Source organism: Lolium perenne, chromosome 5, assembly GCF_019359855.2.
Source record: "Lolium perenne isolate Kyuss_39 chromosome 5, Kyuss_2.0, whole genome shotgun sequence".
Lineage (NCBI taxonomy): Eukaryota > Viridiplantae > Streptophyta > Magnoliopsida > Poales > Poaceae > Lolium > Lolium perenne.
Genome location: NC_067248.2, coordinates 175,034,299 through 175,050,811, shown reverse-complemented (window position 1 = coordinate 175,050,811; position 16,513 = coordinate 175,034,299). Strand labels below are relative to the sequence as shown.

Below are 16,513 nucleotides of genomic sequence, written 5' to 3'. Positions count from 1 at the left end.
GGCGGCGGCGTCTCTGGAAGGTTTTCCGTATCGTGGCTCTCGGTACTGGGGGTTTCGTCACGGAGACTTTTTATAGGCGGAAGGGCAGGTCAAGAGGCGGCACGGGGGCCCCACACCACAGGGCCGCACGGCCAAGGGGGGGGGGCGCGCCGCCCTAGGGTGTGGCCCCTCCGTGGCCCCTCTTCGTCTCTCCTTCGGACTTCTGGAAGCTTCGTGAGAAAATAGGCCCCTGGGCTTTGATTTCGTCCAATTCCGAGAATATTTCCTTACTAGGATTTCTGAAACCAAAAACAGCAGAAAACAGCAACTGGCACTTCGGCATCTTTACTATTATATTGGAGTTGGTCGTACGTCATACAACGCGTTTGGTGAAGGAGATTAGGATCATCCGGACCGTTCAACATAATATCAACTCCTCCGCTCAATATCCATCCGTCAGATCCACCCCTTGCCGTGTTACGGTAGGATTGCTGGAATCACGTGAAAGTAAAACGACCAGATCTGAGAACCACCGCACAAACGGAATATTTGAGGAGTAGTTGATGGCAAATTAATTATCTTTCCAAAAATACTCTCCACATGCCACGCATTGCATGTCACCCTCCCTCCCTGCTCTCTCTATAGTAATTTCTCTGGTCATCTTCTCCCTTGTTTCTCCAATCGTCGGCGCGGCGGCGACAGGTACTAGGCTTGGATGCCTCGTCGGCGATAACGAGGGCCGGCGGCGGCGGCTCTCCGGCGAATAAGCAAGTCCGGGGCGGAGGGAACCAGGGGCGGCCGAGCGGGTGCAGCAGCTCACAGAGTCAGGGGCAGGTGTGGCGGCTCGCAGGCGCGGCGGCGGTGGGAAACCGGGGCAAGTGCTGCGGTGACGGCTCGTAGGCCGGCGCGGCGGCGAGAATCAGGAAGGGCGGATGCGGAAATCAGGTAGCCGGTCCATGTCCACTCCGAATTGGCCTCCTTCCCCATCCGATTTGGCCTCATTTATCCCGGCGGCAGAAATCAGGTAGCCGGTCCATGTCCACTCCGAATTGGCCTCCTTCCCCATCCGATTTGGCCTCATTTATCTCCAATTTTGCAAGGTGAGATGAACTGTGTTGCATATGCTCCTGTTTACTCCGATTTTGACCAGGGGATCTGCTGTTTATTCAACATGATTAGAGAAGAGCACATATAGCCTATGGGCCAATGTATCAAGGTGAGATAATTGCATAACTTATACATGAGAGATGTACATATATTATCATGAATTAGTAGTTATTACTTTAGGTGAATCATGTCTTGCCTTCTCCGATTCTAACCTGAATTAAGTGTGATATACGGGTCGCTGTCGCTGTCTCCCATTCCAGGACCGCCGCGCCGCCACCCCAATGCTCAAAGCTGCACCATCAAGATGACGTTGGCTGGCTCATCCGCTGCTACCACATCGGCATCGATACCTACTCCTTCCAATGGCCGCGATTTTCAGCCGCATTCTCTCTAATATATCCTACATATATTGTTTAGATTGATTCATGGGTTAATTCAATTCAATCATGTCTTGTTCTGTTCGTTTGCAGGCGATGAGGTGAGCCTGCCATTTGCTTCCTGCTTCCCTTCCATACACAAATAATTGAGATGGGATAACGTAGATCCAATTCAATATACAATAATTTTCAAGATATTTATGTCTGACCATATGGGACTGTGAAGACCCTAAAACAATTTTGCCTGCTGAGCTACTTGAAGACCAAAGCAATTACACATGGAACGTTTCGTATATGTACTTTACCTTGCCTAATTTCATTTGTTACAATAGACTGTACTGTACTAGAATTTCCATTTTATATCACATGGGTGGGGTTCTTTCAGCCATATCACGCCCTCTTAAGTGTGCCAGATGGCTGGCTACCGGAATAATGTAAATTTTGCCCTACCTTGAAGTTTATCCTGTATGTCGGTGATAACGTGCGTCGTCATCCTCTCCGGAGAATGGTGCATGAAGATATCTAAAAATCTTCATGCATCATCTGATTCAAATTTATGTTTGTTTATGTTTGCATACTTTATTTTTGAAACTCACTCAATCGGGTAGCGCATGTTAGCTAATACATCTGTTGTTCTTACATTTCTTGGAATTGCTTTGTTTTACTTGCCTTAGATCATTATTTATTATAGTACTTCTATAGTTACTTTGGTGCAGGGTCTATAACTTCCTTTATTTTTTCATCAATGCAACTATGAATTACCATTTGATGTGATGCTGACAAGTTATGACATAGCCTTAATAAATTAAGACTTTCCTTTAGAAATTCCCTGGCTCTATGGTGATTGATGAGGCCAAGGGTCTTAAAAATCCATCAATTCTATGTGAAACTGCTGCTTTGTTTCTAAAATGACTCACTTCTTAACCGGGGACTTGCATGGCTCTGATTACAACACTTATTCTGCATTTTCTTCAGGTACTGTATAGTGTCTTAAAGGCCATTTTACGATGACAAGGTGTCTACCACTAGAAGGCATTCCTATCCAGAACAAACTTTCTGAACTATGGGCATAGATGCCCTTCTACATGCTATCCGTTGTCGGGCCACTCGATGAGCTTCTTTCTATTTGCAAGGAAGCAGGTGATTTGCGAGCAAGTATGTACTCACTCCGGTCCTTTTTAATTGACACGGAGGTGTTCGCTGGCATGCATGCAATTAGCGTCTGTGCGCGTCAATTATTGCAGACCGGAGGTAGTACCTTCATAATATTATAGAGGGATCCATCTATAGCTCTAATCAGTTTTTAGAGTGACATTCTTTTTGTGCCTTCACAAACAAATTTAACTTCCACGTGCGAAAACTGCGTATTGTGTGCTTTGTAGGTGGTTAATGCCCCGAGCATAACTTCCCCTTGCACAAAACTGTGCTAGGGTGTGTGTCATTTTGTGCAGGATATAGAACTACCTTTGTTTTTTATAACATATTCTCTCTTAGGGGATCTTGCTTCCCAAACCTTCTTGAGCCCCCTATGTTTATTCTCTTATCTTCTTCTTTATTGATTTGTAGCAATATATTTTTATTTTTTTGCACAAACTGAGGACTAAATCCGTTTTATAATACAACTGAAAACAATCACATGGTTGCCAAGGATCTGATAGTGAATTGGTCAATACCTTTTTCTTATCTTTGTTGAGCTACTTTTATTATTACCAAATACCAACGCAACAGTTCCTTCAGTATCCAAGTACATAAGAATGAGAGGTGACCCATACCACCATTGCGCCATGCTTTCTTGAGTGTAGTATTAGTAAAGTTCAGAGTTTCCATTCTGGATAGTCTTAGAGGTTCCCTGTGTGAATGGCTTAATGGATTTTATGTGTGGATCGTGCTGGGGTTGCAGCAGAATCGAGGCCGCTGTTTAAAGGAGGCTTGCGACAGTGAGACACCGATGAAGAAGTGTGCCCATGGCTTTTTTCCTAACTCGCCAAGATGGGGGTTTGGTTTTTGTTCATATTCTTTTTGAAGTCCACATCATCTACACCAGCCCCATGACGTGACAATCAAGCGACACAATTATTTCCAAATGCATGTTCCTATAGAGTATTTCTGATATTCAAGTGCATCATTGTATTTCTCATTATCCAAATACATGTTTGAGTGTAATATTTATTTATTTTCCAAATGCATGTTCTAACTCAAATAATTAATTTCGAGATACATCCCTCGCATTTTATCCAAATTTTGTAGCCTGCAGATCAATAATATTTGACTTGCTATCAAGTTTAAAGATTTTTGAAAAATACAGTGTGAAGTTTCGTACCTATTTTATCAATATGTCCGTTGCACCTAATACTCAGTTGCTTTATAGAAAGATAATGAAGTGAATAAGGAAAGGGCTGAGGAGCACAAGGAACAAACCTCAGTATAATATATAATGAAGACGAGATAGGAGGAGCAATGACATCCTCCAAGCTAACAAGGTAAGAGTTAAGACAACAACCTGAATTCGTAGCACCAGTAATTATATGAGCTGAATTTCTAGGACTAGCTTGATTGCAATTAAGATAAAATCATGCAGGTGCACCTTCATTTTGCTTTGAGTAAGTATATTTATATGTTTGTGAATGTGTATTTATTGTCATTTTCTCGATTACATGATAGCGTCAAGCATTCAATGGACTTTTCATGTTCTAAAGAAGCTCAATAATGGCATATATACTTGTATACCAAGCTAGAGCACATTTGAGGTCAGTGTTAATATTTTTGGATCTACAGAGAATGTGTGTACATATGGTATTGAGCTGGTTGTTCTTGTTCAGTTGGACAATCCGGTGGACAATGGCATGAGGAAGCCACATGATTTAGCGAAGCGTAACGGACGGACTCTCATCCTACCATCGTCACACAAGCTTGTACTACTACATCACATGGGCAATATATATGAAAACTATTACATGAGACAGTTTCCAAGTGAAATATTAATCAACAAGATGTAATTGTTCCTGGCAACGACAAATGGGAATACAGAGCAAGATCTGCTCACCGAATATAAGGGATTAACATGTTGCTTTCTTCTCAGAGAGAGATATTTTTGTAAAAAAAGATTGATAGAGCTAGGAACAATATAATCCAAGCCATCTCTTAGCTGCTTTGTGATGCTCCAAGCAACGCGCTTGATTGTGAAACTACTCGGAATCTTTGTCTATTGATCTTTTAAACATCTTCCATGTGTACTTTTAATCGTAACAACATTATTGCTCTTGGATGATGGTTAGAAACTGAAGAATATTTTTTTGGTACACAAACTCATCTATCATGCAATAGAGTTGAAGACAACACACTGGCTGTTGTACAAGAATAATTTTGAGAATATCAGTGACTAAATCTTAATCAATATTGTAGAAAATATTTAGTTATGTACTTCATTCTTATGCATTTGACATTGATTATCAAGATACTTCAAGCAAAGTGATATTTATTTTAGATTACTATGTATCTATCTCTTTTTATACATGTTTTTTATTCTTTCATTATGTTTACATATAGGACATTTGCATAGAACTATTTTTTTTTTTTGAGAAAACCGTAGCAACGCACGGGCATTCAACTAGTCTTGTTAATAGGTTAGTTCCAGAAAATGCACGAATATGACATAAAGTGTGCATAAAACATGTAGATAACATCAATAATGTGGCATGGAACATAAGAAATTATCGATACGTCGGAGACGTATCAGCATCCCTGCTTAGTTCTCGCTCATTCCCGAGCAGGTAAAACGATAACACAGATAATTTCTAGAGTGACATGCCATCATAATCTTGATCATACTATTTGTAAAGCATATGTAGTGAATGCAGCGATCGAAACAATGTATATGACATGAGTAAACAAGTGAATCATATAGCAAAGACTTTTCATGAATAGCACTTCAAGACAAGCATCAATAAGTCTTGCATAAGAGTTAACTCATAAAGCAATAATTCAAAGTAAAGGCATTGAAACAACACAAAAGAAGATTAAGTTTCAGCGGTTGCTTTCAACTTGTAACATGTATATCTCATGGATATTGTCAACATAGAGTAATATAATAAGTGCAATAAGCAAATATGTAGGAATCAATGCACAGTTCACACAAGTGTTTGCTTCTTGAGGTGGAGAGAAATAGGTGAACTGACTCAACATTGAAAGTAAAAGAATGGTCCTCCATAGAGGAAAAGCATCGATTGCTATATTTGTGCTAGAGCTTTGATTTTGAAAACATGAAACAATTTTGTCAACGGTAGTAATAAAGCATATGCATCATGTAAATTATATCTTATAAGTTGCAAGCCTCATGCATAGTGTACTAATAGTGCCCGCACCTTGTCCTAATTAGCTTGGACTACCGGATCATCACAATGCATTGTTTTTACCAAGTGTCACAAAGGGGTACCTCTATGCCGCCTGTACAAAGGTCTAAGGAGAAAGCTCGCATTGGATTTCTCGCTATTGATTATTCTTCAACTTAGACATCCATACCGGGACAACATAGACAACAGATAATGGACTCCTCTTTTATGCATAAGCATATAACAACAATTAATAATTTTCTCATTTGAGATTTGAGTATTGTTGTCCAAAACTGAAACTTCCACCATGGAGCATGGCTTTAGTTAGCGGCCCAATGTTCTTCTCTAACATATGCATGCTTAACCATATGGTGGTAGATCTCTCTTACTTCAGACAAGACGGACATGCATAGCAACTCACATGAAATTCAACAATGACTAGTTGATGGCGTCCCCAGTGAACATGGTTATCGCACAACAAGCAACTTAATAAGAGATAAAGTGCATAATTACATATTCAATACCACAATAGTTTTTAAGCTATTTGTCCCATGAGCTATATATTGCAAAGGTGAATGATGGAATTTTAAAGGTAGCACTCAAGCAATTTACTTTGGAATGGCGGAAAATACCATGTAGTAGGTAGGTATGGTGGACACAAATGGCATAGTGGTTGGCTCAAGTATTTTGGATGCATGAGAAGTATTCCCTCTCGATACAAGGTTTAGGCTAGCAAGGCTTATTTGAAACAAACACAAGGATGAACCGGTGCAGCAAAACTCACATAAAAGACATATTGAAAACATTATAAGACTCTACACCGTCTTCCTTGTTGTTCAAACTCAAAACTAGAAATTATCTAGACCTTAGAGAAACCAAATATGCAAACCAAATTTTAGCATGCTCTATGTATTTCTTCATTAATGGGTGCAAAGCATATGATGCAAGAGCTTAATCATGAGCACAACAATTGCCAAGTATCACATTACCCAAGACATTTATAGCAATTACTACATGTATCATTTTCCAATTCCAACCATATAACAATTTAACGAAGGAGAAACTTCGCCATGAATACTATGAGTAGAAACCAAGGACATACTTGTCCATATGCTACAGCGGAGCGTGTCTCTCTCCCATAAAGTGAATGCTAGATCCATTTTATTCAAACAAAACAAAAACAAAAACAAACCGACACTCCAAGAAAAAGCACATAAGATGTGATGGAATAAAAATATAGTTTCAGGGGAGGAACCTGATAATGTTGTCGATGAAGAAGGGGATGCCTTGGGCATCCCCAAGCTTAGACGCTTGAGTCTTCTTGATGTATGCAGGGGTGAACCACCGGGTGCATCCCCAAGCTTAGAGCTTTCACTCTCCTTGATCATGTTGCATCATACTCCTCTCTTGATCCTTGAAAACTTCCTCCACACCAAACTCGAAACAACTCATTAGAGGGTTAGTGCACAATATAAATTGACATATTCAGAGGTGACACAATCATTCTTAACACTTCTGGACATTGCATAATGCTACTGGACATTAATGGATCAAAGAAATTCATCCAACATAGCGAAAGAGGCAATGCGAAATAAAAGGCAGAATCTGTCAAAACAGAACAGTTCGTATTGACGAATTTTAAAATGGTACCAGACTTGCTCAAATGAAAATGCTCAAATTGAATGAAAGTTGCGTACATATCTGAGGATCATGCACGTAAATTGGCTTAATTTTCTGAGCTACCTACAGGGAGGTGGACTCAGATTCGTGACAGCAAAGAAATCTGGAACTGTGCAGTAATCCAAATCTAGTACTTACTTTTCTATCAACGGCTTAACTTGGCACAACAAAACACAAAACTAAGATAAGGAGAGGTTGCTACAGTAGTAAACAACTTCCAAGACACAAAATAAAAACAAAGTACTGTAGGTAAAAACATGGGTTGTCTCCCATAAGCGCTTTTCTTTAACGCCTTTCAGCTAGGCGCAGAAAGTGTGTATCAAGTATTATCAAGAGACGAAGTGTCAACATCATAATTTTTTCTCATAATGGAATCAAAAGGTACCTTCATTCTCTTTCTAGGGAAGTGTTCCATACCTTTCTTGAGAGGAAATTGATATTTTATATTACCTTCCTTCATATCAATAACAGCACCAACAGTTCGAAGAAAAGGTCTTCCCAATATAATGGGACAAGATGCATTGCATTCAATATCCAAGACAACAAAATCAACGGGAACAAGGTTATTGTTAACGGTAATGCGAACATTATCAACTTTCCCCAAAGGTTTCTTTGTAGAATGATCAGCAAGATTAACATCCAAATAACAATTTTTCAGCGGTGGCAAGTCAAGCATATTATAAATTTTCTTAGGCATAACAGAAATACTTGCACCAAGATCACATAAAGCATTACAATCAAAATCTTTAACCTTCATCTTAATGATGGGCTCCCAACCATCCTCTAGCTTTTTAGGAATAGAGGCTTCGCGATCTAGTTTCTCTTCTCTAGCTTTTATAAGAGCATTTGTAATATGATGTGTAAAAGCCAAATTTATAGCACTAGCATTAGGACTTTTAGCAAGTTTTTGCAAGAACTTTATAACTTCAGAGATGTGGCAATCATCAAAATTCAAACCATTATAATCTAAAGCAATGGGATCATCATCCCCAATGTTGGAAAAAATTTCAGCAGCTTTATCAAAGGCAGTTTCAGGCAGTTTTTCGCGCTTTGCATTAGAAGTGGAAACATTGCTAACACCAATTCTTTTATTAGTATGAGTAGGAGGTGTAGCAACATGTGTAGCATTAGCATTACTAGTGGTGGTAATAGTCCAAACTTTAGCTATATTCTTCTCTTTAGCTAGTTTTTCATTTTCTTCTCTATCCCACCTAGCACGCAGTTCAGCCATTAATCTTATATTCTCATTAATTCTAACTTGAATGGAATTTGCTGTAGTAGTAATTTTATTATGATGATTCTCATTAGGCAAAACTTTTGATTTCAAAAGATCAACATCAGCAGCAAGACTATCGACTTTAGAAGCAAGTATATCAATTTTCCCAAGCTTTTCTTCAACAGATTTGTTAAAAGCAGTTTGTGTACTAATAAATTCTTTAAGCATGGCTTCAAGTCCAGGGGGTGAATTCCTATTATTGTTGTAAGAATTACCATAAGAATTACCATAGCCGTTGCCATTATTATAAGGATATGGTCTATAGTTGTTACTAGAATTGTTCCTAAGCATTGTTGTTGAAATTATTATTTTTAATGAAGTTTACATCAACATGTTCTTCTTGTGCAACCAATGAAGCTAACGGAACATTATTAGGATCAATATTAGTCCTATCATTCACAAGCATAGACATAATAGCATCAATCTTATCACTCAAAGAAGAGGTTTCTTCGATGAATTTACCTTCTTACCTTGTGGAGCTCTTTCCGTGTGTGCCATTCAGAGTAATTGATCATCATATTATCAAGAAGCTTTGTTGCTTCACCAAGAGTGATGGACATAAAGGTACCTCCAGCAGCTGAATCCAATAAATTCCGCGAAGAAAAATTTAGTCCTGCATAGAAGGTTTGGATGATCATCCAAGTAGTCAGTCCATGGGTTGGGCAATTTTTAACCAAAGATTTCATTCTTTCCCAAGCTTGAGCAACATGTTCAGTATCTAATTGTTTAAAATTCATTATGCTACTCCTCAAAGATATAATTTTAGCAGGGGGATAATATCTACCAATAAAAGCATCCTTGCATTTAGTCCATGAATCAATACTATTCTTAGGCAGAGATAGCAACCAATCTTTAGCTCTTCCTCTTAATGAGAAAGGGAACAATTTTAGTTTAATAATAGCACCATCTACATCTTTATATTTTTGCATTTCACATAGTTCAACAAAATTATTAAGATGGGCAGCAGCATCATCAGAACTAACACTGCAAAATTGCTCTCGCATAACAAGATTCAAGAAAGCGTGTTTAATTTCAAAGAATTCTGCTGTAGTAGCAGGTGGAGCAATAGGTGTGCATAAGAAATCATTATTATTTGTGGTTGTGAAGTCACACAACTTAGTGTTTTCAGCGTTGGCCATTTTAGCAACAGTAAATAAAGCAAACTAGATAAAGTAAATGCAAGTAAACTAATTTTTTTGTGTTTTAGATATAGCAAACAAGATAGCAAATAAAGTAAAACTAGCAACTAATTTTTTTGTATTTTGATTTAGTGCAGCAAACAAAGTAGTAAATAAAACTAAGCAAGACAAAAACAAAGTAAAGAGATTGAGAAGTGGAGACTCCCCTTGGGGCGTGTCTTGATCTCCCGACAACGGCGCCGTAAATTTGCTTGATGCGTGTGGTTGGCACGTCCGTTGGGAACCCCAAGAGGAAGGTGTGATGCGCACAGCGGCAAGTTTCTCAGTAAGAAACCAAGGTTTAATCGGACCAGTAGGAGTCAAGAAGCACGTTGAAGGTTGATGGCGGCGAGATGTAGTGCGGCGCAACACCAGTGATTCCGGCGCCAACGTGGAACCTGCACAACACAACCAAAGTACTTTGCCCCAACGAAACAGTGAGGTTGTCAATCTCACCGGCTTGCTGTAACAAAGAGTTAACCGTATTGTGTGGAAGATGATTGTTTGCAGAAAACAGTAGAACAAGTATTGCAGTAGATTGTATTTCAGTAAAGAGAATTGGACCGGGGTCCACAGTTCACTAGAGGTGTCTCTCCCATAAGACGAACAGCATGTTGGGTGAACAAATTACAGTTGGGCAATTGACAAATAAAGAGAGCATGACCATGCACATACATATCATGATGAGTATAGTGAGATTTAATTGGGCATTACGACAAAGTACATAGACCGTCATCCAACCGCATCTATGCCTAAAAAGTCCACCTTCGAGTTATCATCCGAACCCCCTCCGGTATTAAGTTGCTAACAATGCACAATTGCATTAAGTATGGCGCGTAATGTAACTAGTGACTACATCCTTGAACATAGCACTAATGTTTTATCCCTAGTGGCAACAGCACAACACAACCTTAGAACTTTCTGTCACTGTCCCAGGTGTCAATGCAGGCATGAACCCACTATCGAGCATAAATACTCCCTCTTGGAGTTACTAGCATCAACTTGGCCAGAGCATCTACTAATAACGGAGAGCATGCAAGATCATAAACAACACATAGATATAACTTCGATAATCAACATAACAAGTATTCTCTATTCATCGGATCCCAACAAACGCAACATATAGAATTACAGATAGATGATCTTGATCATGTTAGGCAGCTCACAAGATCCGACAATGATAGCACAATGGGGAGAAGACAACCATCTAGCTACTGCTATGGACCCATAGTCCAGGGGTAGACTACTCACACATCACACCGGAGGCGACCATGGCGGCGTAGAGTCCTCCGGGAGATGATTCCCCTCTCCGGCAGGTGCCGGAGGCGATCTCCGGATCCCCGAGATGGGATCGGCGGCGGCGGCGTCTCCGGAAGGTTTTCCGTATCGTGGCTCTCGATGCGGGGGTTTCGTCACGGAGACTTTTTATAGGCGGAAGGGCAGGTCAAGAGGCGGCACGGGGGCCCCACACCACAGGGCCGCGCGGCCAAGGGGGGGCCGCGCCGCCCTAGGGTGTGGCCCCTCCGTGGCCCCTCTTCGTCTCTCCTTCGGACTTCTGGAAGCTTCGTGAGAAAATAGGCCCCTGGGCTTTGATTTCGTCCAATTCCGAGAATATTTCCTTACTAGGATTTCTGAAACCAAAAACAGCAGAAAACAAGAATCGGGCACTTCGGCATCTTGTTAATAGGTTAGTTCCAGAAAATGCACGAATATGACATAAAGTGTGCATAAAACATGTAGATAACATCAATAATGTGGCATGGAACATAAGAAATTATCGATACGTCGGAGACGTATCAAGGGGCGTGTCCTTTTCTGGGGCGTTCCTGGGCGCACCCTCTCGGCCGTCGTCGATGTCATCCACATCGGCGCCGCATGGTTGGAGATGCCACCTTCTCCGGCGCCATCTCCTCTGGCTTCAGCGCGCTGGAAACCGAGGAATACGTACTCGTCCTACTCGAACTCTACTTCTTAGGGCCATCGTGATCGACGCCTTCCTCGCACCGCGCCATGCCGTACAACGTGCCGAAGCGCGAGGTGAAGGAGGAGCCCGAGTACGCGACACCTCCCGCTCAGTTGCGCGATGGTAGCAGCATTAGCATCACCATCCGCGAACCAGTGTGGCAACAGCAGAGGCGCGCTGGCGGCGCCCTCCTCGTTCGGAAGCCGGAGGTGAAGGAAGAGCAGGACGACAAGGAAGCCGCAAAGGCCACGCAGATGGCAGAGTACGAGCGGCGGCAGCGCCTCATTGCCAACAGCGACGACCTCGAGGACTGCCTAGGGTTGCACGCGGCGTACATGGTGTCCTTGAACGACAAGGACGCCTGGAGGGGCGACATCGACGGGGCGTCTCCATGTCCATCCGCACCGCTGGGATGCCGCTCGTCGACCTCACCAACGACGACGAAGCTGGGCCCATCGGCGGGGTGAAGGACGAGCCCGGCGATGAGCCCGGCGAGCACGGCTAGCAGGACGTTATCGATGACGGCATATACAGCTTCCGCCAGTACTACCACCCCTCTGGCCACCGTTAGTACGACTAGATTAGGGTTTAGGTTTAAATTTCATCGAATTTAGTTCAAATCTATGTAATATATAGCAAGTTTGAATGAATTTAACTTTTTCGATTAAATTTAAAAAAAAATCAATTTATGTTTGCGGGACGCGCTAGGGAGCAACGTCCCCAAACGCTAAATTTGGGGCCGTTCGGGAGCGCTTCGGGGAACACGGCTGGAGATGCTCTTAGGGCATGCCCAATGCACTGCCCTAGAGGTACTGCCTCACACCTTTAGCTAGGTTCGGGTGGTCCAAAGTAGGTTCGGATAAGGAGGCATCCTCCTCTTCAGGGAGTGTGATCTTAAGCCTTAAAATCATGCTTTTTGGAGAGAGAAAGAGATATATAGTGTCATATTTGTGGGGTCCCTTCTCTTTTTATTAAACTAAAGTTGTAGCTTCCATTGGAGAGATACAATTCACCATATTGCTTTTGACAACTTTTTTACATGGAGCAATTAATTGTGTATGCCACCATTGTTCATGCCCTCACTTATGGCAAGATTTTTGTCAATGCAGTATATGCCCCACCCCACTTGTCATTGACTCGGAAAGTGCGGCAAGATCTTCTCGAAGTGTGAAATTTGGCAAACCTAGTATGCAAACTACACAAGTCCTTGGTTCATAATTTTTTTGCAAAAATCAGGCCAACCCAACGCCAGAGAATCTTTCAGCCAACTATGTAGTTAGTCAAAAAAAAATTGTTAGTCAATGCTTGTGGGTGACTGTTCGTCGGAAAAAAAAATACGGAGTACTAGTAGTATTTGGGGATTGCGATTGGATGAACTGGCCATGAAAAAGGACGGGCTCTCCGGAACTTCGCGTGGTCTCGCTCGTGCTCCAATTGGCTTCATCCCTTCCCCATCCCAAATCAATCACCGCAAACCGAACCAAAGAATCGCCGGAGCGGCTGTTCTTCGCTTCTTCCTCTGCCGGTCCGTCCATTCCGGAGCCAATCGCCACATCACTCGAGCCCCAGTTCGTCCATTTCCTTCCTCCGAGGTTTGTTAGATCTTGTTCCAGGGCGTGACGAGCGGGCTTTGTTTTTGCCTTCCAATGGGAAGCAGTAACCAAGACCCGGGGGTGAGCCTCCGGACGGCTGGCTGGCTGCACAGACCTGTCGATAGCCTCATGCAGATCCCGGATAAGATTCAGAACTCTCTCAAGGTTGGTTGCTTCTTGATCAGGTAAAGAATTTCCTTTTCTCGCGCGATCGACATTATTCGCGCAAATGTAAGTAACTTTTGCCAGTTTGGGTCTTGTAATAGCTGCATTTGGGGCGTTTCTTGAAGACGGGCGGCGGTGGTGATGTCAAGGCTCAAATGTCGTCAGAGAAGGTCAGGGGATTATGTAGTGCTGCTGCTGCAGATGTTAGATTGGAGAAGCAGCTCCAGGCTTGGAGAAATGACCCTATTTGGACTGATCATCCTCCAGAAATCAAGGTAAATGAGTTGTAATAGGAGGATTACATGCCTCGGCTAGGGATGCTTGCGAGTTAATAAATGGTCTTTTATCCGAAAAGACAAATTGTGTTGGGACATCAGACGAGTTAAATTTCTTATTGGAACATTCCTTAGTTTGATGTGCCAGTAGATCATAATAAGTTCAAGATTGTTTAATTATTTTGATATCCCCTGATATTACAGTAGCAAATCTTCACAATTACAGGTCACTGTGCCACAAGGCTCTCTCTGCAATCTTAATTTGAGATTTGAGGCAGGATTACCACCGGATGCAGTTTACAACATTATAATTGATCCTGAGAACAAAAGAGTGTTCAAAAATATTAAGGTATGTACAGATCTTTTCTTATTCAGAATTGCCAAGCTTGTGTTTGTCAAGTGAACTATCTGATACTTCAACCCTGTTTTTAATTGTTATCTAATATGGACATATTGAAATTTTTGTATCACTTAGAATTGAGTTTCCATGAATAATGGAAACAATTTATTGTGTCCGATTTCAGTTTATTAATGGTTCTTCTAGTTATAAGTGCAAGTCACTCTGTCATTGTCTGCTGTATGTGATTGTCCATAGCAAATTAGGTCTCTGATGTAATCCATTTATTTGTAGCGTAGTCATTACTCCCCCAAAAATGCTGGACTATGTTTACTTCTCGTACTATTCTTGGAGGTCCATTAACTAGCTCAAGATCTAATTTAAGCTGTTGATCAGAACTCAGAATAGTGGTGCAAATGTACCCCCAAGTCTATTCTTTTGTCAAATGACAATATGATATTTGATGTGTCCTGTGTTTTCTTTATAGTTTGGATGGAATATCTAGTCCAGTCCTTGAATAGTATAACAGAAAATTGATGTCCCATACAGCATGTGTGTGTATGTGTTTCCAAATTTGGTTGCTTCTGCTAGCTAAAACGACCCGAGGAATTGCTGTTACGGTGAAATGAAACCGAGTTATCTTACCCAGGAGCATCAAACTCATGCACATGATATTGTTCTAATTTTTAGGAAGTGGTATCAAGGAAGGTCTTGCTTGATGAAGGATCAAGGCAGGTCGTTGAAGTGGAGCAGGCAGCCATATGGAAATTCCTCTGGTGGTCTGGCATCTTGTCAGTTCATGTTTTTGTGGATCAGAACAGAAGAAATCACACTGTATAACCATGGAACTTCTCCACTAGCCTTTGGTCAACACATGTTGTATGTTGCCTGATATCATAATGTGTGGTTTCGTGCTTAATACATTGCAGGTTAAGTTCAAACAAGGAAGAAGTGGTTTTATGAAGAAATTTGAGGGTTGCTGGAAAATAGAGCCCCTATTTGTTGACAAGGAAGCATGCCTTCCTCTTGATCCAAATACTCTGGAAGAATATGATTCTTGTACTGCCGGCAGAGGAAGAGTTGGATCTGCCATCACCTTGGATCAGCTTATTGAACCTGCTATCTTACCTCCACAGCCCATTGCATGGTATGTGAGAGGAATTACCGCGAAGACAACGGAGATGCTGGTCAATGACCTGATAGCGGAAACCGCTCGGCTTCGGGGTGTGGCAAGCAACGTTGATAACAAGCACTATACTGAAGAAAACTGTGATATTAGTAGTGACCTCCTAACAGAACAGAGTAGCGATATTAAGGAACGGTGGCAGCAGAGAAGATCTGGACGACATGGAAATTCTCTTAGATCGGCAAGACAAGAAGTATAAACTGTGAAGCCTGGATGGAGTCATTGTTTACAACCAAGTTAGTGTGTACTTACAATTTCGTTGTTGATAGTGTAGTGTTTGTTGAGTTTTGGATTATTAACAGTGGTATATGCAATATTACTAATAACATCATGTTCCCCGTTTTGTCATTTGTGATGTGGTCTACGATAGTTGTTGCTTGTTGAACTATAACTGTCTCAGCGATTATGTGAATAAAATTCCACTTGTCAGAAGCTATCCTGCTATAGGCTTGCTTGCTCTGCAGTTTATTCTGAACTTCCCGGGCAACTGAATCTCGCGACTGATCTGTCTGGCAAACAAATTTAGAATGATGTTATGTGAACTATTGTGAATTAGTTATATGAAAATTGAAGCCAACTAGATGAAGCAGATGCCAAGTTCTGAACCTGGCCCAAACTTGAAACTTGTGGGTGAGTGAGTTAAGCAAGCAAGCAACCGGTACATCCATCCATCCTTCTTTCTCCAGAGCTGCAAGCCAAGAAAAGCCTCCAATTCCTTTCTTTCCTTGACACGCTCAAGGCAACACAGCCCTATGAAACTGCCACCCTACGCTGATCCGATGCTAACACCTAGTATAACCATTGCCTCCCATCCAGCCCATTGATCGACCTCCGCGCGGCAGCCATGTCCGGCCAACAACAGCCGTCGTCGGTGCCGCCGGTGCCGCCGGTGCCGCCACAGCCGTTCCGGTTCTGGCTTCCTTACAGAAGCAATGTGGGGTCGTGGCGCCAGCAGCCGCGGCCAATGCCAGCCTCGACTCGACCTCAGCCACCAGGCCCACCGCCACCCCCACCAGCTCCGGCGGAGACTGCGCCGCGAGCTCCGCTAACTCGCGACGCGGAGGAAGACA

The 16,513-nt window shown here is 42.0% G+C and overlaps 1 protein-coding gene and 1 long non-coding RNA gene across 9 annotated transcripts; both read left to right on the top strand.

Annotated features, from left to right (window-relative positions):
- Positions 1 to 550: 550 nt before the first annotated feature.
- On the top strand, positions 551 to 4,749 carry LOC127346551 (uncharacterized). Of its 7 annotated transcripts, XR_007879580.2 has the most exons (6): positions 551 to 1,003; positions 1,130 to 1,195; positions 1,347 to 2,618; positions 3,832 to 3,943; positions 4,125 to 4,210; positions 4,283 to 4,749. It is a non-coding gene; the product is annotated as an uncharacterized lncRNA (long non-coding RNA). The 7 variants fall into 7 exon arrangements; XR_007879574.2 differs by having other exon boundaries at positions 1,130 to 2,618; XR_007879572.2 differs by having other exon boundaries at positions 551 to 1,195.
- Positions 4,750 to 13,235: 8,486 nt separating this feature from the next.
- On the top strand, positions 13,236 to 15,791 carry LOC127346583 (uncharacterized). 2 transcript variants are annotated; one of them, XM_051372874.2, is made up of 5 exons: positions 13,236 to 13,665; positions 13,747 to 13,920; positions 14,147 to 14,269; positions 14,948 to 15,091; positions 15,187 to 15,791. In XM_051372874.2, the coding sequence occupies exons 2-5, from the start codon at positions 13,801 to 13,803 to the stop codon at positions 15,640 to 15,642; spliced, it is 843 nt and encodes a 280-aa protein (XP_051228834.1). In that variant the 5' UTR covers positions 13,236 to 13,665; positions 13,747 to 13,800; the 3' UTR covers positions 15,643 to 15,791. The 2 variants fall into 2 exon arrangements, with proteins under 2 accessions (XP_051228834.1, XP_051228829.1); XM_051372869.2 differs by having other exon boundaries at positions 13,239 to 13,645.
- The last annotated feature ends 722 nt before the right edge of the window (positions 15,792 to 16,513 follow it).